Source organism: Hirsutella rhossiliensis, assembly GCF_020360975.1.
Source record: "Hirsutella rhossiliensis strain HR02 chromosome Unknown scaffold00013, whole genome shotgun sequence".
NCBI classification, from domain to species: domain Eukaryota; kingdom Fungi; phylum Ascomycota; class Sordariomycetes; order Hypocreales; family Ophiocordycipitaceae; genus Hirsutella; species Hirsutella rhossiliensis.
Genome location: NW_025408679.1, coordinates 1877706 through 1901264, shown reverse-complemented (window position 1 = coordinate 1901264; position 23559 = coordinate 1877706). Strand labels below are relative to the sequence as shown.

Below are 23559 nucleotides of genomic sequence, written 5' to 3'. Positions count from 1 at the left end.
AGTGACTCACCACTTGTAACTGCTGCCTAAACATGTCTTGGTCCATGTCTCATATCAAGTCAACAATGTAGGATCACGTTTTTCATCATATGCCAGACGCAGAGTTGTTGCTGTGTAAAGGGGAAAACAGAGGAAAGGGCGTTCTTGAGGGCTTTGTCAAAATCAGTAATAACAACGCCAGGAGCAGGAATGCTGGCCCGTCGGCCGGTATCGTAGAGATGTGAGAGAATCCAGTTGAAGGCGCCTTCGTCTTCCTTGGAGGCAATACCAAAGGCTACACTGTAGCTCTTGTGTAGTCCCGTAGTCCCAATGATTTGCAGCAGTGGCATGTTGAAACGGTTGACAAGATACGTGTTATCCATGATAAGGAGTTCCGGGTTACGCTTCCAGTCAGCAAGACAGTCAGAGTATATCCAGAATATCCTCCAGATCTTGCCATTAGGGCCACGGTCAACTGCAAAGAAGGCGACTTCCCCGTCGGCCTTTGCAGCGAGGAGTACGTCGAGGAACGCTTGTGTAGATGTAGTAGCGCCGTAGCGTTGAAGACGAAGCTGGCGCCGAATGTATCCTACATCACGATCGTTGATTAGGACCTCAGGATGGTCGCGTTGGGTAGCCTCGGCAATATCCTTCCGCATATTAGCTGCGTTGCTACTATAGGTCTCAACGAGACGGTATAGTCGTTCGATGCCAAATTTGCGTTGACTGCGTTGACGAATAAGGGCAGAGGCAGCCGGCGCGAAGAGAGGCTCGTGGCAGTGGGAATTGACCTTGAAAGTAACCCTGTACGACTGCGAAGGTTGGTGGAATCGGATGTTACTGTAAAACAGGCATCCTGACTTTTGGTTGACGTTTTGTACTTGCCTCATTCTCCTCCCAGGACCTATAGCTACCACTATACTGGCACCGAATGGTGGCTGCTTTACGCTTAGCCTTCCCGGAAGTCTTGCTGTTTGCAACGTTAACGACGTAGCCTTGATCTTGCTGATCATTCCGAAGTGCCTCAAGAGCCTCGGCATATGTGCAAAAAAGTGTGTCCTGGATAGATATAGGCTCAGGGCCTTCGCCCTCGATCGTAGCCATCGTGGCGGCGGCGCGGCGGCGTTGGTATTGTGTTGAATGAGAGTGGTGATAGCTTCAAACGCTCCAAATCAAAGATATGCGGCGTAGGCAGTAGGAAAAGGGAGGCGCGCGTTGGCTACAGTGGCCGCGGCAGCTCGCGTTGGGGAACGCGCGCGCCAAATTGTGGTGCGCGCCTACTCTTCCAAATGGGGTTTAAGTCTCCGTGCATGTTTCGAAATCGTCCGTGCATGTTTCGTTACTCGGCTGTGTGTGTGTGAGCGATGTGTGTGTTCTCCCCTTCCGGCTAGGAATGTGCCCCTTTTTGGGCCCGCAGAAATCTCAACTGAATGCCCCACGTGACCTGGCAGGTGACCCATGCCGCCCTTCCTGCTGCGCCGTTCCAACAGGTGGTCATGATGCGCTGCGGGTAGCTGACAGCCCAAATCCAAAACCAAATAAATCGAAGAACAATGCCGCGGAAGAGCAAGAACAGCACCAAGCGCAACTCGAACCAATTCGAGTTGCTCGATGACGAGGAAGACGGTACGAACGACAATGTGGCCTGTAGCATCGTGGCCAATTCGACAAGCGCGGCCGACGCGACAAGGACCAGCGCCCGCGGTCGCCCTCTGAAACCGACGCTGCAATTCGACCCTGAACCGCGCCCATCACGAAAGAAATCCGCCGTCCCGAAAGCGAAACCGACGAATGCCGACCCCAATGCCAACGAGGATTCATTGGCGCGAATCGAAGCTCTCCTGAAACGCGTCGAGGAGCGGGCCGAAAGGGCGGAGAAACGCGTCGAGTCTCTGGAAGAGTTCATTCGAAACGAGCTCTTCCACGCGTCGCTAGCCCTCCGGAGTCCGCCACTCCAAGTGCGCCTCATCAGCAACAGCAACAGCACCTGCCACTTTCGCCACCACCCTCTCCGGTCCCAGGGCCACTGCCTGGCATTGGCTTGGACGTGAGTCGGGTCCTAGACAGCGACACAAAGGAAGGCAACGCCGGCACTATTCGTCGGCGCGCGAACGCTGCCCTCGAGAAGTTGGGTGACCTGTCTGGGCGTCAATTCTAAGGAAAAGGGCGTTTTCGGCTTCTCTTTCGAGAGACGGACGTCGATAAAGTACGGCAGAACGACACCTGGATAAAGACACACTTCGACAAGGGAACGCTATATGGGGAACAGTGGTACCCTCTACGGGTTGATAGAGCCCATCGTGGGGTTGCGACGGATGATATCGGATGCGCCGTGTTTGAGCGGATGAACGGGGTGAAAGTGCACAAGATGCGATGGCTCGGGACAGCGTCTGTCGACAAGGAATACCGCTCTCTGGTGGTACACCTGGATAAGAAAGAGGAGGTGGACAGGTTGCTTGCACAACGAACGGTTGAGATGGCGAATGGCGAGTGTGCATACACGCGACCATTTGTTCAGGGACTTCAACCAGCGAGATGCTACCGTTGCCACCTCTACGGACACTTGCATTATCGCTGCAAGGCGCCAGCTCCGATCTGTGGACAGTGCGCCCAACCGGGCCATTCTGCGTCGACTTGCACCTCGGACGTTTTTAAGTGTGCAGCGTGCGGTGGAAAAGGAGCACACAAGGCTACAGATCCTGGGTGCCCGGTATATCGCCGGGAACTCGCCAAGTTACGACCGTCGCCCTACTAACATACATCCTCTGTCTTAACCTTTTCTTTTCAGCACAAACCCTCTACCTATACCTGTGGTTGCCCCACAGCTGGTAGGTTAGCTACACCGGACGGCTAAAGGCAGGTGGACTCTTCGTCAAATGCGGCGGAGGAGAGTGGTCTGTACCTCATCAGACAGGCTCCAGAATTGGAAAGGGACAGGTCAAGTGAGCAAGAGACGGATTGAAGGATGTAAGAGAAATTCAGGGATTAGATCGGGACGAATTCCTTGGGCTCGGAACCGAGTATTGGACAGCTCTAGATTAGGCTTAGCGAGTCTGACGCAGTGCCTCTGACTATCGTCAATGGCGGAATATATTAAAAAAAAATCAAAAATCCAAAGAGTCAGGGGGGTTGCCTGTGCCTCCTCAACTACACAGGAAATCCTATCTATTTGCCAGACAAGGCCCTATTGGTCTTACGGGTAGCTTGCTGGCTCCATAGAAGATGCAGCCATCAACCTAGGGGGTGTGTCAGGACAAGAAAGGGCCTATAATTCAGCCCGAATGTCACGGCGAGCGAAAGGAGACTGCAGACAAAGCTAGCAAGATACTCTGTAACGAAAGAATACTAAGATGAAGAGGAAAGAAAACCACCTAACTCCTAACGCCGTGACTTCCTCATATCCTCCCTGTCGCTTCGGACCTGGATGACGGGGCTGCCCGTACCTACCGTCGGAGCTGCCCGTGCCCGTGCCCGTCCGCGGGTGCCGTGCCCGTCCCCGGGTGTGTCACGGTAACCCAGGGGTCCCAGGTAGGGCCCTGACATCCTCCTAGATTGTTTAGACCTGATATAACTACCGCAAAGACAGCCTCCCTATCGAGATCTATCACGGTCTTGGACCTCTCGGCTGTCAGTCAGCTCTGCTAGCACCGCCAAACCCTCGCAAAGCCTCCCTGCCCGAGCAATATATAGCAGCTTAGGTCGATAAGAATGGATATATACTGTCAGATGGAGAACGATACACCCCAGGCGGTCCGCAACTGCCGTACCTGCAAGCAAGACCTGCCCGAAGTCGAGTTTCGAAGCGTCAAGGACCCTACAAAGTTCACAACAGAGTGTGCTAACTGTAGGGCACGCCGAAGGGAGCGGATAACCGAATCCCGAGCCGTCGTCGCCGCAATGCAGAAGATCGCCTCGAAGCCATTGCCACGCAGAGCCTCGAAGAGGACCGATTCACTAGCTAACCTGACGCCTCCAAGGCGGACTGCACCAACGCCTGCGTCTGCGAACGCCTTACAGCCTCCTTCCATGCCTGATTTATTCCGTGGCCTGGTGCCTGCACCGACGGGAATGCTCAGAGCTCCGCAGAGGCCTTCTACCCCAAGCGCTGTAGAGGGATCTTCCCCTATCCCTCCTACCCCTGGCCTGCCAACGGTGGTTCTAGGCACGCCGATTCCTGAAGTCACTCTTTCTGCCACCCCTTTTGTGCTAAGCACGTCTATATCACAAGAATGGCTTCCTGCCACTCCTTCATTACTGCCACAGGGTCATTGCCGCGGCCGTTATACACGTCAAGTCAACATTAACCCCCGGCCACGGCCACAGCCTCAAGAGCGACAGTTCGATCAGATGGTTGATCCGCCTTTTACAGGGGACCTTAACTTGCCTGCCCTTAGTGAGGAGGATCGGGCTCTTGTGCAGGAGTTCTATACTGCCCTGAATGACGACAAGATGCATAGTTGCATTCGCTGCCAGGAGCGTTGGTTCGATATGAAGCGAAATAGCTCGAAAATCTGCAGTCGCTGCATTGGTCGAGACAGGAAGAAAGCCCTCGACGAGCCCTACTTCTTTAGCGCTGCGAATAACCTTGACTTTGGGGAAGTCCCCGCCAATCTACCTGATCTAACGATGGTCGAGGAGATGCTCATCGCTAGGGTTCACGTACATGTGAAAGTCTTGCAGGTGCGTGGCGCTCAATACAAATATCGCGGTCACGTTGTCCACTTCCTTCGCAATGTTGGCAGGCTCTTTGAAGAGCTCCCAGTCCTACCTGAAGAGCTAGATATCGTCCTCCTGCGGCCTCCTAATATGGAGGGCGACCCTCGCTTCCGGCAGCAGTTTGCTCGCGATTTCCGGGTACGTCGCTCATGCCTGTCGGCCTGGCTGCATTACCTACACCGTCACCACCCGGGCTATCGCGATATCGTTGTGAGCCAGAATCGCCTGCAACGGATTCCTCTTGATGGCAGCATAGTTGCTTCCATTGCCAGCCAAGTGGCTGACATACCTGACGGCGAGGTCCCCCAAGGCCCCGTTGAGGAGGTTGTGGAAGAGGACCCTAGCGATGCCGATGCATCAGCGATCCCGAATTTGCAGGTCACTGATACCGAATTGAACGCTCTGCAGTCCCGATTTCTTGATGGGACCCCTAACCTGAGCGCATGACTGATCTGAGTATATGCCGCGTAGCGCGCAGACTCACCACCAGATGCCACTGCCTTCCATTCGCAGGACCCCTATCGACGAATTCAACCGTTCCCAGCCGCTGTTAACGCTCGCGTTCCCTACCCTCTACCCTGACGGCAAGGCCGACTTCGTGGAGCCTCGCTTACGGAGCATCACGTATCAGGACTACCTTGGCCATGCGATGAGATGGCATGACGGACGTTTTGCCCGCCATAAGACGTGGCCTTTCGTCGCCCTCAACACGCTGCTACGTGAGCAGGTCCGAAAGCGAAGTGACTACTTCGTCAAGCAACGCGACAGCCGCCGTCAACCCCTTACCCGCGCCGACCTAGAGGAAGCGATGGCTGAGCCTGACGAGCCGGAGGCTCAGGCGCTGATCCAGTCGATCACGCGCCAAGCCGCGGTAATCAGGGGCACCCGGCCGTATTGGTATAAGCAAAGAAAGGAATTGGAAGCATATGCCTACAATCTGGGCAGACCTGGCCTTTTCGTTACTGCAAGTGCGGCCGATTACCACTGGGAGTCCCTATATCGTCACATGCCTCGATTCCAAGAGTGGAAAGCAGCTCCTGAGGCGGCGCGCATGGTCCTGTCCGGCAACTACTGCGAGACAACGCCCACATCGCCGCTTACCACTTCCATAAGCGTTATACGCTGTTTAGGACTATTGTCCTGAAGCAGAAGTTCAACCTAACGGACTTTTGGGGCCGTTACGAGTGGCAGGGCAGGGGTTCCAGTCACCACCACGGCCTATATTGGATAAGTGGCCACCCAGACTTAGATCCTGACAACGATCAGTCCCGGGAGCAATTCGCCCGCATCTGGGGATATCACGTATCTGCTGTCAACCCAGAGCCTCAGCGAATACAGGCGCCTGGGGAAGGGAATCCCCTGATCGGCAATCTATTGGAGCAGCCCCTTACGGTTCAGTTCCTATCAATGGTGGTCAACCGCGTGCAACGCCACCGCTGCAACAACTATCAGTCAATTCCCTTAGTGCAGGTTTGAAGCGGTTTAAACAGCTGGTTTGCCCGCGGCAGGCGAATGGGGGGTTCTAGGGGGTCTCCCCCTAGGAAAGTGAATTGCAGGTTACGATATTTACCCTTCGGGCTGGATATTCAGCCGTTGAGCCCCTTGCCTTGGCAACTTAACGGGTGTTCGAAGTATTTTAGATTACCAATACAACAGTCACAGGCATAGCTCTTTAGCACCTTTGATTCGTATTCTCTATCACCCCTGTGCACAGCACGAATACCCACGACCCAACACTATATTCATTTTTCCAAGCTTGGATAGCCTTGTGGTTGGGAGTGCGAGCCCAAAACGGAACGCTATTTGAAGAGACCACAGCCCTGCAACTGGACTTCATTTATCGAAGCCATCGCTGCTGACGGCCGCGCGCTTACTCCTGGCATTATATTTAAGCGATAAAAACTCCAGAAACTGTGGTTCTGGAAGGAATTCGGCAAAATAGCCCGCTGGGATTACAAAACCTGGCCCAACGGGTGGACAGATGACCATATTGCTATTGAGTGTTACGATCAAGGCCGATATGGATAACCAGAAGGGACTTGGAAGAATAGTTAATTATCGACTTCTTAAGGAAGAAGGGAAGAGGAAGAGGAACTGAAGAAAAGGAGGAAGCGGTCTATATACGTAACGGTATGTGGAAGTGGATACCGTAAGGTATGTGGAGGTGGATACCGTAACATTGAGTGACTTGAGAGGACCTATTTGCCTCACACGCGGCCATTCAACGAGTCGGAGGCTAGACTGATCATATTAGATGGACATGGATGCCAGTCAACTGTGCGTTTCCATAGCTTTCTTCCTAGGAATCACTGTTAACCGAACCAGGATGCATAGATGGCTACGTGCTTTTTGAACAACGTTTATTGCTGCTACTGTCTAGATGCGGAGAACTTCATTATGTGGGGACATGGGCTCTACTGGCCCTACGCGAGAAGGAGGCTTTATAGGAGGGTCTCGGAAGACATTCGGACCGGGGTTACACGCCTCCCTTCATCAGTGATCGGAATGGTCTGGTCTGTCTTGGTCTCGGTCTGGTCTAGACCGCCAAGACTTGGTCTGGTCTGATGATTTCTCGAGACCATGGTCGGACCGGTCGGACCGGTCGGACCATTAACTTCTATGCCTTGAGGAACGAAAGGCCTCTTCTTATGCCTTGAGGAACGAAAGGCCTCTTCTTATCGCGCGACCACCCAACCCAAATTTTTTTTCCCCCAAACTCCCGTCCTCTGATTGGTCGGGTTCCTCCCTTTTGATTGGTCGGAAAGGAAATTATCATGGTTTGAAAGCTTCCCCGCAACCTCGACTGCTTACCGCTCCTTCCTCCGGCCTCCTTTTTTTCTGATGGAACGGCCCTGTTTCGTCCGCCCTCTCGGCCGCCTATCACTCCTAGCCGGGCCCTTTGCCTTTCTTTTGGGGTGTCTTGGAAGAAGACGTATAGAACTTGCCCCCGCCGAGGTTTTGTGAGAACGGTGGTTCTGCGGCTCGGGCCTAATGAGGAAATAGTTGGGCGTTCTATCTATTTATCCCCCCCCAGTCTCGTCTTGTCCCTCCCCGCGGCCCCGGGAGGTCATCGCCGAGCCAGCGTAGCGCCTCCCCGACGGTCCTCTCACTGAGCCTCTCTAGCCGTGCCTGCGCCGCCGTCATCTCCTCGGGCACCCTGTTCCCTACCAGGTCCCTCTCCCGCACCTCCGACACGAGCATGATGCCGTCGAGCGTCGGGCACCGCGATAGCTGCACGTATAGGCTATACGGGTCGCACGGCGACGGTACCGCGCGCCCGTCGACGGTCGTCGTCCTCGCCCCCCGGAGCTCCAGCGCCACGCGCTCCAGCGTCCCGCCCTGCACCTTGTAGTCGGTGCAGGCGAAGGCCGCGGCGCACGGCAGGCCCTCCGGCTAACGTCGTTCCGCTGCCACGGCCGCTTCCGCTGGGCCTGGATCTTGACGCTGATGGGCGTCAGCAGGATCGTCCCGGACGGCATCCCCACGAAGTGGAAATCTTGGTCGTCTCCGAGGCCAGCACCATGCCGACCGGCGGCCCGAAGTGCATTGTCAGCTCCGCCGAGACCCGGTGGCCGGGGAAGGCCCGGTCGGGTATGACGTCGACCGCCGTGTACCCGGCCCCGTTCACTAGCTTCAGCCCCTGGTGCGTGTTCTGGTTCACGACGACCGGCATGCCGGGCACGAAGAGGAAGACGGCCGGCACCGGAGTCGCGCTGTCGTCGCCCTGGCCTAGCATCAGCACCGCCTCCTCCTCCGTCGGCGTGCCGTCCCTCCACTTATGCTCGGAGACGAAGATGCGCGCCGACCGTCCGTTGCCGGGCCCGGAACGCGAGGGCCGCCTCTAGGTTGAGGTTCCAGCGATTCCTGTTAAGCGGCGTCACCACCGTCACCCCAGTCTCCCACGGTATCCGCCTGCCCGCCCGGTAGCACCTCGAGTTGAGGAGGTCTAGGTCCGACCGGTCCTGCTCCCCCCGCCGGATCCGCCCGAGCAGCCGCCGTAGCTCCGGGTCGCCGGCGGCGCGCATCTGCTCGTCGAGCATGACGACCGTCGTAAACTTCCTCCATAGCGCGTGCGCCTTATCGTGCTGCCGCCGCCGCTCGGCCGCGAACGCGCCGTCCGCGTCCCACGGCACCGCCGCGCTCGGCAGCAGGATCGACCGCTCCTGCACCGGCCGGAACTGATGGAAGTCGCCGCAGAGGATGACTACCGGGATGCCGCCGAAGTCCCGCGGCGAGCCCCGCAGCCGGCAGAGCTGCTCGTTCGCCGCGTGCAGCGTGCGCGCCCCGAGCATGCTGACCTCGTCGATCACCAGCACCTCCTTCTCCTGCCAGTCCATCCGCGACCGGCCGTCGACGAAGCGTTCGCCCTGTCCCGGCAGCCGCACCCCGTCTACCTCCCTCGCCGACCCCCCCGCCTGGCCGCCCTGGCCGACCAAGAGGCCGCAGGCCGAGTGCAGGGTGATGCCGTTGATCCGCGCCGCCGCCGTCCCCGATGTCGCCGTGATTAGTAGCTGGCTCGATAGGTCCTCTGGGCGAACAGCTCGACGAGCGCCTCAATGACGCGCGACTTGCCGGTACCGCCCTCGCCGCCGACGAATAGACAGAGCTGGCCGGCGTCGCCGCTGTCGCCGGCGTCGCCGCCCTGCCGGGCCTGATCGAGCTGGCGGCATATGATGAGGAGGGCGATCGACTGCTTCTCGTTAAGCGTTAGCCGGCCCGCTAGCTCCCTGCCGGCGGCGACAAACGAGCTCGACGGGCCGAGCCGCACACGCATCCCCGCGTCGGCGTCCGCTGCCGTCACCTCGACGTCGTCCTCGCCGAAGCCGCCCATCACCCCGCGTAGCGCCGCACTCGGTCGGCCCCGGGCGCCGACGCCGCCGCGCCGCCCTGGATTCCTTGGATCGCCCGCTCCGCTCCCGCGCGGCGCTCCTCTGCTGCGACTTGATGGCTCTTACCTGCTCTTGCCGCGGCAGCGCCGCCCCGGAGAGGGTCGACCCGCGAGGATTACCCGCCTCGGCCCCGCCTCGCCCGCCACCACCGTCGCATCGAGCTCGGCCGCCGACGAGAGCGCCGACTGCTGAAACCGGCAGAGCTGCTGCGTCATCGCCAGCAGCTCCGCCGACCGCGCCGTTACCTGGCCCGCGCCGGCGGCGTTCCGGACAACGTCGATGAGCCGCGCCGCGTCGCCTGCGCCGCCGGCGCGGTACACCTGCCCGCCCCTCGGCCGCCTCCTCCGCGCCCTCGTTGGCGCGTGCCGCCGCCGCCGGCTCGCCCTCCTCGGTCGTAGCGGCCCATTGCCTGGCGTCGCGCTTGGCGTCCTCCGCCGACCGCCGGAGCAGCTGTACGTTGTCCGCGAGCCGCGCGATCCTCGGCGCCAGCGCCGCCCGCCCCGCGCCCAGATGTCGTTGATGTCGCCCGTCTCCTCGCAGACGAATGCCTCCCACGGCACGAACAGCGCTAGATGCTGCACCGCCGCCCTTTGCACCGTTAGCCGGGCCACGGGCCGCGTCGCCGTCCGACGGTACGCCCTCGGCTTTGCTATACGTACCTCCGATGACATGACTCCTCGTCTTCCTCGCCGAACTCCTTACTGAGGTACCCGTCTAGGCGTACGCTCGCCCCTTACCCGGCCGTCTGAGCACTTGCGCCCAGTCCTTCCCGGAGCCCAGCTCTCGTTAAAGGGTATCTCGCCCCAGGCCGCGCAGCCCTCGGCGCCTCCGCCATTCCGTTTCAGCCTTACGAGCGACGCGTAGTCGTAGAGACAGAGGCCCTGTAGGAGCCCGCCTCTATGCCGGTAGGCCTCGATGAAGGAGATCCTCGGCCCCGCCTCCTCGACGACGACCGTCTCGTCCGGCGCGTCGCTCGCCGTCGCCTCTACCCCGCTCGCCAGTCGGAGGTGCCGCCACTGGCGGAAGACGGCCCAGTAGAGCTGGTTCGTGTTCACGTACGCCCACGCCGCGCCGCTGCAAAACTCCGCGGATACCCCAGGAGGTCGGCGATCACCTCGACCTGGGATAGCGGGCGCTCCGTGAAGATTCGGTTCGCCGCCTTTAGTAGGAACACCCTCATCTTGTTCCTTATAGGGTCCGCGCGGCCTCCTCTCCGGCTCCGTTCCCCCCGCTATCGTTGCGGTCGGCGCTGGGGATACTGCTCTCTGCTGTCGGCTCTAAGGTCGGGAGTAACTCGGCCGCGGCGGCCACCCGCTTCCACGTAGGGTCCTCTACCTTAGTCGCATAGTTGGTGATGTAGTAGATCAGGGCCATGGTCTTGCGCTGCGTCGCGATGAACGAGATGTCGTGGTTGTGCCGCAGCCCTACCGCCATCGCCTTGTTCCACCGGTTCACCATGCTATGTGTCCGCCGGATCTCCAGCACGCCGTCCGCCGTGAGCGCCGTCCTCTCTACTAGCCTCCAGGGCGCCTTAAAACGGCAGAGGTCGCCCTACGACCGGCCCCCGCGAGCGAGTACTTGACGCAGGTCGCGCTATGCGTGTGGACCTGCGTCGCGCCGGCGCAGAAGTTGGCCTCCTCGTCGAACGCGTCCGTAAAGCGCTCGACGTCGTCAAGCCACGACGACATGTGCGCCGTGATCGACCGCTCCGCCTGCACAGCGTGGTGCCCTTCTGCGTCTAGCTCCTACGGCCTAGGGTTAGTTTCGGCCCCTTTAGTCTGCGTTCGACGGAGCCGGGAGGCTACGCCCCTAGACGTCGTCCGCCTTACCTCGGAGAAGACGCTGTCTACGTAGCGGATTATTCGCTCCCGGTACGCTGCCTGCTCCTCGCCGCCGGCGCCGGCCAGCGCCTCGCCGAGGCGCGCATTGCCCTTTAGCCAGAGAAGCCCGTGGAGGTGGAGAGCACCTCGTTCGTTCGTCTCTACCGCCCCGTAGTACGCCCCGACGTGCCCGAACACCGACTCGTCCCCGACGTCGACGTAATGCTCGAAGAAGAGCTTTATCTCCCGGTGAAAGAAGACGGCCGCGCTCATCGGGTCCGCTATCGCCAGCCGCACCCGCTTATACGCAGTCCCTAGCTCTCTTAGGAAGGCCTCGGCCGCTTCGGGGTCGCGGGCGCGGTACGCCGCCAGCCGTAGCTTTACCGGGTTCGTAATATCGTTCGGGTTTAGCGTGAACCAAATGGCCGGCACCCCGTATCTGACGATGAGAGATAGTATCTTCTTCCGCATACTTAGGCGGCTCTCCCTCGACATCGGCTGCCGGTGGCCAAACACCGATAGGGACCGGAGGAGCTCCTTTACCCCGTCGTCGCCGGTCTTGCCCGTGGCCTCGAGCTCGACCCTCGCCGCCTCGAGCCTCTGCGTCGTTAACGACTTTAGTAGACCCTCGACCTTTGCGAAGTTCTTCCTCGTTACGCCTAGCATACTGGCCTGGCGGTTCCTAGACCGCCGCGTCCGCCGAGTCGGCGAACTCGTTGCCGCGCCGTACCTGGATATAGGGCTCGTACTTGTCGCCATCGCCGCCGCGCGCCGCCCCTCCGGCCGCCGTCCCCACCCACGTCCTCGGGCCTGCGCGGGCGCGCGCTCCGTCGGGCCCGACGGCGTCGCGGGCGAAGCGAATCTTCTCGGCGTCCGCCACCCCTGGCGGCCCGTCGAGCGGGAACATGCCGGACGACGTCACCTCGTCGATTACTTCCCCGCCCTCTTCGGGCCTAGCGCCGTCCTCTTCGTCGTCGCACGTGGGCCTGACGTCGCGACTCCTCTCCGCGGGATCCCGCCCCTGGCTTAACATGACGAGGATCTCCTCGATCTCGACCGCGCCCTCGTCGTCCATGGCCCGCTCCGTCGGCGGCACCACCTGCGCGGTCCGCGTCCTCTCCCGCGCTGACGGCTCGTTTCGCTCCAGGCGCTCGCATACCACCGACGGCACCCCGTGCGGCGGCGCCCCAGCTCTCCATCTCCGCCACGTCGATCTCGACCTCGCCGTAGAGCGGGTTGTTCTCCTTAAGCCAGACGAGCGCCCTCTCGACCGCCCGCCGCCTTACCGACAGGAGGCCCGACAGGTCGCGTGGCCCCGGCTTCTCGGCCCCCTGCCACGAGACATGGATCTCGTCCATAACCCGGACTAGCGGGTGCGGGAGCACCTGGTCACCAGCCCTGCACGTCATTCGGGAATACCGTGATATGGCCCTTGACGTGCCTCGGATACCTCACGCTCTGCCTCTGCCCGCCGGGGATGCTATACCTCGTCACGAAGCCGTAGCACGAGTTGAGCGAGATCAGCTTCTCCTCGACCGGCGTGAGGCCCTTGAGCTCGTCGGGGTACGCGTGCTCGCAGCCGAGCCGGCCGTGGAGGTGCATGCCAGGCGAAGCCTCTCACGCCCGAGGCACCGCGCGCACTCTGCGCATACCGGCACCGCCCGGCCTCGGGAAGCAGCTTCGGCACGCGAATAGAGACCGGCCGCCCTCCGTGACGGGGCTCCGCCATGGCCACCTCTCCCACGCCATTTCCCTTAGCTCCTCTCTTGACCGCTTCCGGTAACATACCTTGCAGGTCAAGACCGGTAGCGTGCCGGCGTCGTGGAACGCCCGGTAGAACCTCTGCACCGTTCGCACCTGCCTCGCGCGCGGCACCGGCATGCACCACGTCTGCTCGTCTGCGAGCCCTCGCCCGCCGCGAACTCCTCCTCGAGGTGCTGCAGTACGCTGGCTAGGTCCTCGGCCTGCAGCTCCCTCCGTCTTGGGGTTTTCTGGCCCACCCGGACCCGGGAGCATTTCCCTAAGGCCTGCCCGCCGGGGGTGCGGCCCTTCCTCTTCCGCTCTCCCCCGGGCTGCCGATTCATTGTCCTGCCTGCGCCCCGTTAGCCGTCTTCATGCGCCTTGGCCTCGCTCTGCGACCGTACCGGCTTGTTGGCTGTCCGTGCTTCCGACGCTCGGTCCCGCCTCGGTGGGGGGCGCCGCGTGGACTCCGCCCTCAGAACCGGCCGAGCCCGTATGTGCCGCGGCGCCTGCTGGCCTCTGGGCGGGCCGCCCTCGCTCGGCGGCGGTGTGAGACCGGCTGCGATCGGTGTCGGCCGGGGCTGGATACGCCGCAACGCCTGCTGCCTTGCGTCGGCTTGGAGTCTCTGCTGCCTCGGTGGTCTTCCCCGCCTGCGCTTCGCGCCCTCGTCGACACTCGGCTGCGGCGTGGTGTGGCCGTTCCACCCTATTCCCATATCCGCTTCGCCCTGCCTAGGCTGGGCGATGTCGCCGCCGTTGGCAGTCGCACCTATCGGTCTCCAAGCGTCCCCGCCCGGACCGTCCTCGACCGGCGTCTCAAGGCGCCACGCGGTCCGTGGGCTTCCTGCGCCGGGCTCGCGCCCCCTGCTCCGCGCGGTCCCCTCCAGCAGCTGACTCCATCGCGATACTGGCTGCCACTACCTTTATAAACCTCTCATCTACCTCGTGCTGCTATGCCCTGACGTGGAGCCTCGTGAGTCGGACGTCGACGTATACGTCCTTTCCTGGGCTGCTCGTCTTGCGCTTATGTTGCTACTCGGCATGCAGCTTATGCGTAACGGACACTTTACATTTACAATGACCTATGTACTCTATATAGAGCTCCGTAGTACGTCTATAAGCATGCTGCTGCTCTTCACATTATACCGGCGCCGACTTTCCATTAAGCCTACCGGGAACTGCCTGCTGCTATCGCATGCAACGGCCTAGGCCGGTCTTTACATGTAAGTCGCTACGGCACCTTCCTCTTACTCGTGCTTTACATTCTACGCTCTCCTTGTTATCTGGAGCTATGTCGCTAAGCGCCTTGGTTCGAGGTTAGATGCTTGCATACTGGCTTTTAACCCCATGTCTTAAACGTGTCGCCAATGAAGCTGCCCTATTCTGTGACAATATGGCTTCCCGTATGTCGGTTGTCTTAAAAACCCTCTATCCCTAAGCAGACCGCCTTTTGCCCTTTTCCCTCGCTTCTCATAGCATTCTCTAGACAACGCTCTTTCCATGTTCTCCTAACCGCTAAAATTTTCCCGTGTTTCCGTTAATATCTATGCTCGTGTTCTGTAAGGCGGCCCTGGCCCTTCACTTCCCGCCGGTTTCTTCCAACGATACAAAAATAGGAAGAGTTCCTGCTCCTATTCTGCCCCGCTTAAACGATTCAAAACGGCAGCGTCGCTCTTACGCTATACAACCTCGCCATGTCTTCGTCCCCGTCTTCGGCCGCCTCTCCGCCGCATCTGAAGAGGCCCTTAGTACTGGCAAGAGCGTCGACGGTGACATGTCTATGATGTTCTTCGCCCAGCCCGACTGCCCCTCGAGGTTCGCCCACTAAGACGAGCACCGCATCAAGAACCTTAACGCCGAAGGCTATCGCCCGTGTCTTCCTGCCCGTCCCCTCGTAGCTGCTCCCGGCCGAGTACGCGCCCTCCGCGCGGAGCCGGATGCCGCCGACCCGGCTGTCTCTCTTCTTTAGCCTAGGTAAACCTCTCGATTTACGGCCAGCCGGTCGTCGACCCCGACCGGTCCGAGCATCGGTTCTTCGTTAACAGCCACGTCCACTCCCATGCCCTCCCTGGGGTTCGAGTGCCGCGACGGTCTCCACGCCGGCCCGGGCGATACCGTCGTCTACAATTCCACGCTCGTCGTCCGCGACCATGGCTACCATCCATGCCCCCGCCCTGTATGCGTCTCCTCCCTGCCGCGTCGCTGACTTCTCCTTCTGGCGTCCTCCCGCGCTCCTTGGCCTCCCGACGGCCACTTCCCCTCGGCCCCTCCCGTCGTCTCCTTCCACGGCGTCGTCGCCGGCGCCGGCCTCTCCCTCTTGCGACGGGACCTCCAGCCCGGTCTCGACGCCGTCCGTCTCCGCTGCCGGCCGGGTAGTCGACCGTGTCTTCGTTCCTCAAGGCTTTTGTGCGCAACCCAGGGGGTTGCCTTACCTCGTAAATAGATTAAGATGAGATGCTGGTGGCGGCTGGTGGCTTGGATTTTACACCAATATGATTAGAACAGGCTTCTTTTGCTTTTTCCCCCTAGGTTCTCTACTAAGGAAAAGGGGCAATTGAGGAAAAGGGGCAATCAATTGCCAATCATTTTTTTGTGTCCGGCAATATAACTGGCGATAGCTGCCTGGCATAGCGTGCAACAACAAGCTTATATGTTTTTGTTCTGCAGGCGTAAGGTATGCCGTCCCCTTTGACTGCAATGTCAACGTCTCTTACAGCGTCTTCTGCCGCTACCCCGTCACCTACTCCTACATCGCCTGCCTCGACGCCATCAAGTACCCTTACCCCGTTTTCTGTCCCTGTTCAATATCCCAAACCTCCGGATGAGTTTGTGCAGGATCGCATCACGTACGTGAAACGCGAAATAATCTCAAATAAAGGATGTCGTCTAGGTTCATCACACATCTGGAAGTACGGTCTCCAGTACATTCGATGTAGTGATAAGAAGGAAGTGTACTACTGCCACGAGTGTGTAGTCGGAAAGTACAAGCAAGAATTATTTGTTATCAATGGGACCTCTAGAGTCAGGAATCATCTTGAGCAGAAGCATCAGATCGATTCCCAGACTGGCATGAGGAAAAGCTCTGCACCGAAGTCTGTGCTTGATCAACAAAAGGATGCGGCGGCTTCCAGTGCCTTCTTCTGGAAGGACTCGGTTGAGAAGTTCAAAGAGCTGCTAATCCGTTGGATTGTATGCTGCCACATCGCTTTCTTTCAATTGGAGAATCGGCATTTTCGTGAACTTCTCTTCTTTCTGAGCCCAACGCTGATGAACCACCTACCAAAGGCAGCGCGAACTATTCGGAGTTGGATAATGACTGCCTTTACATCAAAGAAGCAACAACTCATGGAGGATCTCCATCAAGCGCGGAGCAGAGTCTCAATATCCTTTGATCTCTGGACTTCGCCAAACCCTTACGCTATCCTAGGCGTCGTCGCCATGTGGATTGACGCCACTGGCAAGCGGAGATCTACCGTTTTAGGCATGCGACGTGTCTACGGCGAACACACTGGCGAGAATGTCGGATCAATTGTTATTGAGTTACTAAAAGAATACAACATCGGCGGCGACTTGATTGGATACTTCATGCTAGATAACGCCTCGTCAAATGACACCGCTGTTGAGCTAATACTCAAGGAGCTCTGCCCGTGGATGAGTTCGAAACAGCGTCGCCATCGCCGGCTACGCTGCCTAGGCCACATCATCAACCTCTGTTGTCAGGCGTTCCTCATGGGCCGGAACTGTGATAAATATCTCGCGAAGCTTGAAAAGCATCATTTACGAGGAGACTACGCAAAGGTAGAGGAGCTGTGGAGGAAATTTGGATGCTTGGGTCGACTTCACAACCTAGTGCGGTACATCAGGCTCACCCCACAGCGTCGCGAGGAGTTTGCTGCAATCGTGGTTGGGGGTGACCTCTCTGCATTTGATGGGCTCGAATTGATCCAGAATAACTCGACGCGCTGGAATTCCTGGTTTCATTCCATTACACGTGCATTGAATGTTCGAGAACGTCTGGAGCTCTTCTCAGCTCGCCATGTACCTGCAAAAGGTTCTCATGGAATTGCGAACTTCAAGTTGGATGGACAGCACTGGTTTGAGCTCGAAAAGATTGAGCTGGCTCTGAAAGACTTCTACGCCGCAACATTGCTCACTGAAGGGAAGAAAACATCGCTTGCTGACTGGTTTTCAACCTTGGATTGCCTTCTTCGAGAAATAAACGAGACGAAGGATCACTACCTTGACATCCACATCGAGGATGACAACAATTTCACATGGGAGTACCTTCAAAGCTGTGCGGATGCGGCCTGGTCAAAATGCGCCGAATATTACAACAATCAGCAATTGAACTGGCGAAATCGATTCCCCGAAGATACCGACCTTCCGCCTGCATACTTTGCAGCTCAAGTCCTTGACCCATACAGAAAGTGGGCATGGTTCAGACAAGAATGGGTTCTTCCAGGCGATGAGGAGAAGAAGAAGTGGTTCGATAGCGCGCAGTTGGCCGTGAAAGAGCTCTGGAAAATGGAGTATAAGGGAAAATATCCCGTTGAGATGGTTCCCTCTCCGAAACCCACGGAGAGAGATCCGGATCCCGCGTTTGATCGTCAGCGGGAACATAAGCGCATCCGCCTTGACGGTCCGGTCTCTGCAACTGATCTGTATGAGCAATACATTGCTACCGACCGACTCCATGACGATGAGGCAGGTTGTGACGAGGCCATTGCGTACTGGCTGTCCCGCTATGACTCCCAGAGAGACCTCGCTCGCTTCGCACTGGACCTTTTTGCCATCTCACCTATGTCGGATGAGTGCGAACGCCTGTTCAGTAGCGCCAAGCTTACTGTGGTTGACCGCCGGGGCAGGCTGAAGGCCGATATTATCGAGGCATGCGAGTGTCTCCGGGCCTGGTACGGACAGGAAAATGTAGAAGATGACAGTGACGGTGATGATTAAGTATAGGCAATAGAGACACTTTTGAGTACGATCGGTGGTTAGCTATAGGTTATCGCATCTCCTGTTTGCCTTACATCAGCTTCATTCTTGGCGGTCTTGTTGGTCGGACCGGTCCGACCAACCGGTCCGACCAAAGTGGCTTGGTCTGGTCTGGTCTGACCCCCCAGACCAGACCAGACCAGACCAGACCATTCCGATCACTGCCCTTCATTCCTCCCTTCCTTCCTTCTTCTCCTCCTTCCCCTCATTCTTCTTCATCTTTTTCTCTTCTCTTCATAGATTACCAATACAACAGTCACAGGCATAGCTCTTTAGCACCTTTGATTCGTATTCTCTATCACCCCTGTGCACAGCACGAATACCCACGACCCAACAGCTACCTTCCTGCCCACTACTCCCATGGCCTCAAGCTGTTGGATAATGGTGTTTTCAATGCCTCAAAGGCGGCCTATCGAAAAGAACTTCAGAAATTGACCTGTCTTACTGGTTCTGCGCCTGTTGATAAGGTCAATTTTATACGAGCATATGCCAAAGCACGCGAGGTTGGCATGACTGCAAAGAACATACTGTCCGGCTGGAGGGTCACTGGAAATTGGTCAATACCACGATCCAAGGCATGGCGACATCCAGAAATCCACGCAACCACGGGTCAGACATCTCCAAAGTCTGCGCCATTTTTGCATTCTGACGATACACCAAGAACCAGCCGCCAGATTCGCGACATTGGCAAGAACAAGACTCCCAGCGCTCGGGGGCGTCTTGCCGTGATAGCTAAAGGGCTTTGAAGCGCAAGAACAGGCGCTTGCTGAACACAGCAACAAAATTGCGAAGCTGGAGGCAGAAGTGGCTCGGTTGCAGAGAGGCAAAAAGAGGAGGGCCATTCCGAACCCGAACAGGCGGTTTATGGCTCTTAGTGAAGTTTTGGCGGCTAAGGAAGCTATTCCCCAAGTTAGAGGCCAAGAAATTGTCGTTGTGCTGAATTCTGAGACCGAGGAGGACGAGGTCTCCGAGATGGAGACAGCGTCAGTGATCGATGTCAAGGTGGCACATGAGGCCTATTCTGTCACCACAAGGTCTGAAAGAATTATAAAAAAGCGCCGGAATATGTAGGAATGGCCATTCCTCCACAGAATTATATAATTTCTATATTTTTATTCTTAGGTTCTGGTCACATTTCATGTAGTTCAAATGGTAGACTTTTGGTGGGGATTTTTTTATTTGCGCTACCCAAAGGGGGGTGTTACCCAAAGGGGGGTGGGGTATGGGTATTGCTTGCGACACCGCCGACTGCCTGACAACTCTCTGTCAAGGGAAAAGCTATGTCGATTCCACTTCCCTCGCGTCTCTCATGCCGAGGCCCACGTCACACATGGCCTTAACCCGACATTCCTTGTGTATGATGGCGCACGCAACAATCCTCTGTGTCGCAATGCCGCTGCACCAGGCAAAAGTGGAATGCACACTCCAACAGGTGCACTGATGCATTGGCTGATATGTCGTCTGTGTCGCTGTTCCGGTTGCAACACACTGCTTTAACAACTACAATCCAGCAGACGCGTCTCGCAGGGCGGCGGATGCTACCCTGAACCACCGCCATTTTGAACTGTTTTCAACCGGTTGTCAAACATTGAAACCATCGAGGTGGAACGATTTCGAGACCCCCCTAAGCCGTAGTCACGATAAGCCACGATTCCTGTTGATCAGGGTCGTGTGTCGAATCCGAGGACAAAAGACTGTTCTAGATTTCTGTTAAAGTCACCAAAAATGTGGAGACCGCCCGCGCCAGCTCCAATTTTTTTTTGGCTCCTCAGCTTCCATTAGTTTTTCCTTTTCTCATACCGCGTCTACAATCGTTACACGACCGGGTGCGACAACGCGAGAATCCTGGATCCATCCCAACGCCTCGTTATTGCCACTCGGCCGCTCGCTCGCTCGCACCGCAGATAAGCTTCGCTCTCCTCCATCGACCCTCGGGCTTCTTATTCTTCTTCTATCCCTCTTCTCCTCTCTCCCTCTTCTCTTCTTTGAAGTTCTTTGTTCGACCAGCGTCTCCTCGCATGCCCTCGTCTTCCTTTTCCTGCAGGCTGTCCATAGAATAATCAGACACACACGCCCACCAAAAAAAACCCACACTTCAACCAGAAACAGGAGGCCATCTTACTCATACCTGCTCTCGCTCCATCCGTCTCTCTTTCTTTTACCTCTCTCTCCCTCCCCCTCTGTCTTTCTTTCTCGCTTTCTCAAAGAGAAGACCACCTATGACGGGGTCCAAGTCGTTGGCGCACACCAGCGCGACGCTCCAGCTTTGGAGACGCCTGCGGGACCTCAGGCAAAAGACCACATCCGTGGTCCTCGACGGCAACAACCTCGACATTGCCTCCGTCGTGGCCGTCGCTCGCCACGGCGTCAAGCCCGTCATCAGCGATGATCCAGAGCTCGCCAATCGCATCAACCTCAGCGTCGACGCCCTAGCCGCCTACCTCGCCCGCGACTGGGTCGTCTATGGCGTCAACACCGGCTTCGGCGGCAGCGCAGATACTAGGACCAATGGCCTCCTCGACCTGCAAATCCACCTTCTGCAGCACACCCAAAGCGCCATCGTCACCTCACTCGACAAGGATCCCACCGCCAATTCGGAGAGGGACTCCTCCCACGTCATGTCCCCTGCCTGGGTCCGCGGGGCCATCGTCGCCCGCGCCAACCAGAACCTGCGAGGCCATAGCGCCGTCCGCCTCTCCGTCCTCCGCAGCCTAGTCGACCTGCTGCACCACGACCTGACACCCCTCGTTCCCTTGCGGGGCACCATCTCCGCCTCGGGGGATCTCATGCCCATGTCGTACATTGCCGGCGCCGTCACCGGCAACCCGGACATCTTCGTCCAGGTCGGCAAGGGCCCCAGGGTTCGCGTCATACCCTCGTCCGAGGCCCTGCGCCTCTGCGGCCTCGCTCCCTCGGGCATGGGCCCCAAGGAGGCCCTCGGCCTCATCAACGGGACCGCTCCCTCCGTCGCCGTCGCCAGCCTCGTCCTGCATGACGCCCAGCAGCTCGCCCTCTTGGCCCAGATGCTGACGGCCTTGACCGCCGAGGCTCTGGGTGGCAACGTCGAGTGGGCTCTGCCATTCATCCATGCCGCACGTCCGCATGCGGGCCAGGTAGAGGCTGCCGGCAACATCCGCCGATTCCTCAAGGGCTCCCAACTCGTCGTCGGCCTCGAGTCGAGGAAGAGAATGGGCGACGGCCTTTGGCAGGATAGATACTCGACGCGAACCGCCCCTCAGTGGATCGGCCCTTACCTCGAGGACTTGCTCCTGGCCCAGCGTCAGCTCGAGGTTGAACTCAACTCCACTTCGGACAATCCTCTGGTCGAAGTGTCTCCAGAACCGTACCACCACCAGAATGGAGCCTCCAGTGGAGAGTCCAACGGAGAGTCAATTAGAGTCAAGAATGGAATTTCCAAAGCAGCCTCGAACGGAGAGTTCAATGGAGTCGATAATGGAGCCCTTGACGGAGCGTCGAATGGAGTCGAAGCTGGAGCCCTCAATGAAGCGTCGAATGGAGTCCATGGTGAGGCCCTCAGCGCAAAGTCCAATGGAGTCCTTGATGAAGCCCTCAACAGAGTGTCGAATGGGGTCTCCAACGGAGTTTCAAACGGAGTCGAGAATGGTGCCATCAACAGATTCAAGGATGGTGCAGGCAATGGAGCCTCCAACGGAGTCTCAAACAGAGTGTCGAATGGCGTTGAAGACAAAGTGCAGAATGGAACAGCGCCCGCTGGGCCCGGCGAGGTCTACTCCGGAGGCAACTTCCAGGCCACTGTCGTCACCTCGGCCATGGACAAGACCCGCCTAGCCCTGCAGATGATCGGTCGCTTGTTATTCTCCCAGGTGACCGAGATAATCAACCCGTCCACCAACAACGGACTCGAGGCCAACCTCAACGCCAGTGAGCACGAAAACTTCACCATGAAGGGCATCGACGTCAACATGTCGGCGTACATGTCCGAGCTCGCCGCCCTTGCCCATCCCGTTTCCTCGCACGTCATGTCGGCCGAGATGCACAACCAGGGCATCAACTCGCTCGCCCTGCTGTCTGCGAGGCGCACCGCCGAGGCTGCCGATCTGGTCGCCCAGATGTGCGCCTGTCACCTGTACGTCTCGTGCCAGGCCGTCGAAATTCGCGCCAACCATGTCCGCTTCCTGGACCTTGTACGCGACACAGTGCTGAGGGACCCGACGCATAATGGAGCCCTGTACGGCCTCAGCCTCAAGGGCCCGGACGTCGAGAGACTCGCCGACAGGTTGGTCCCCGTCGTCGAGGCGACCTGGAAACACTGGAACGCCAACACCTGGAAGCACCGCGTGGCCCCTGTCACCGAGGCCATTGTGTCTCCCGTCGCCGACTTTCTGGTCGCCGAGGGCCGCGACTGTTCCCTCGCCCAGCTGACCGCCTTCAAGAAGCACTTTGGCAACACCCTGTCCGAAACCGCGGCTTCCATCTTCTACCCGGGCATGATGCCGCCGGCTGCGGTGGCCGCACAGCTCGGCGACGGTAGCGCGCAGCTGTATACGTGGATACGGTCGAGGCTCGGCGTGCCGCTGCACCGCGGCATTGACGACGATCCGCTGTACAATGCACGCAGGGGCCTGCCGACCGAGGGCAAGAAAACCATCGGTAGCTGGGTGACGACCGTGTATGAGAGTATCCTCAAGGGCGGGCTGATGGACATGGTCATGGACGGCGTCGACTCGTCGCGGGAGGCGCCGCGGACTGCCGAGGCGTACGAGAAACTCTGTAGAGACATGGAGGAAATGTACTAACCGGCTCTAACGGAGCTCTTGCGAGTCAAGAAGTGGCAAGAGAAGCGCACGCAGGGTGAACCAGAAGGACAAGTGTCGCACTCAGACCCAATTCTCTACTCTACCATGTCCCCTAATGGCACTCCTTTCCTTTGGACTCAACATTCCTTTTTCTCGGGCTTGACTAGACAGCCTACGTGTCTGACTGCGCGGCCTACCAAAAATACGTACTTGTGGCAAATAGCGCCACAGAATTGGGGGGTACTCGGGAGCCAATACGGATAGAGGCGCGGACCCCGCGCCTGATATGTACCATCCTACCCCCACCTTTGGCTCACCCCCCCCTTAGGCTCAGCAAAAATGGCGCCGCCCCATACAAAATTGGCCAACTTCACTTACTCGGGGGGTTGACTAAGGGACTTAGGCCCCCCCTCTCCTGCCGGAGAAGGGGGGCACACAACCTGTTTTTTGCACGCTCGTGTTTGCCGCTTTCAACACTTCAATTAGCTATTGAGACTTCAATTGATATTATTAAAATACTGAAAAATTCTATAGCAGGCAAAAGGTTCGATATAATTCATATACTAAATCTCATACGAATTGGTCCAATGGTTAGCGCTGCACTATATACCTAAAGATCTTGGTCTAATGCTCGCGAGTCTA

At 58.2% G+C, this 23559-nt stretch overlaps 4 protein-coding genes across 4 annotated transcripts; 3 read left to right on the top strand and 1 right to left on the bottom strand.

The window, feature by feature from the left end:
• Nucleotides 1-1532: 1532 nt before the first annotated feature.
• Nucleotides 1533-2030, top strand: HRG_09753 (uncharacterized protein; the record flags this gene model as incomplete). Its single annotated transcript, XM_044868224.1, has 1 exon — nucleotides 1533-2030. One exon carries the CDS (start codon nucleotides 1533-1535, stop codon nucleotides 2028-2030), a length of 498 nt encoding a protein of 165 aa, XP_044716805.1.
• Nucleotides 2031-4785: 2755 nt separating this feature from the next.
• On the top strand, nucleotides 4786-6171 carry HRG_09752 (ATP-dependent DNA helicase PIF1; the record flags this gene model as incomplete). Its single annotated transcript, XM_044868223.1, has 7 exons — nucleotides 4786-4833; nucleotides 4915-5102; nucleotides 5167-5414; nucleotides 5496-5586; nucleotides 5641-5663; nucleotides 5718-5754; nucleotides 5826-6171. 7 exons carry the CDS (start codon nucleotides 4786-4788, stop codon nucleotides 6169-6171), a joined length of 981 nt encoding a protein of 326 aa, XP_044716804.1.
• A 1978-nt stretch (nucleotides 6172-8149) lies between these two features.
• HRG_09751 (PIF1-like helicase domain-containing protein) lies at nucleotides 8150-13006 on the bottom strand (the record flags this gene model as incomplete). Its single annotated transcript, XM_044868222.1, has 12 exons — nucleotides 8150-8536; nucleotides 8586-9223; nucleotides 9274-9590; nucleotides 9651-10172; nucleotides 10244-10285; nucleotides 10338-10861; nucleotides 10920-11008; nucleotides 11140-11329; nucleotides 11414-12049; nucleotides 12093-12503; nucleotides 12571-12802; nucleotides 12855-13006. The coding sequence occupies 12 exons, from the start codon at nucleotides 13004-13006 to the stop codon at nucleotides 8150-8152; spliced, it is 4140 nt and encodes a 1379-aa protein (XP_044716803.1).
• Nucleotides 13007-20358: 7352 nt separating this feature from the next.
• Nucleotides 20359-22917, top strand: HRG_09750 (aromatic amino acid lyase domain-containing protein; the record flags this gene model as incomplete). Its single annotated transcript, XM_044868221.1, has 1 exon — nucleotides 20359-22917. One exon carries the CDS (start codon nucleotides 20359-20361, stop codon nucleotides 22915-22917), a length of 2559 nt encoding a protein of 852 aa, XP_044716802.1.
• Between the last annotated feature and the right edge of the window lie 642 nt (nucleotides 22918-23559).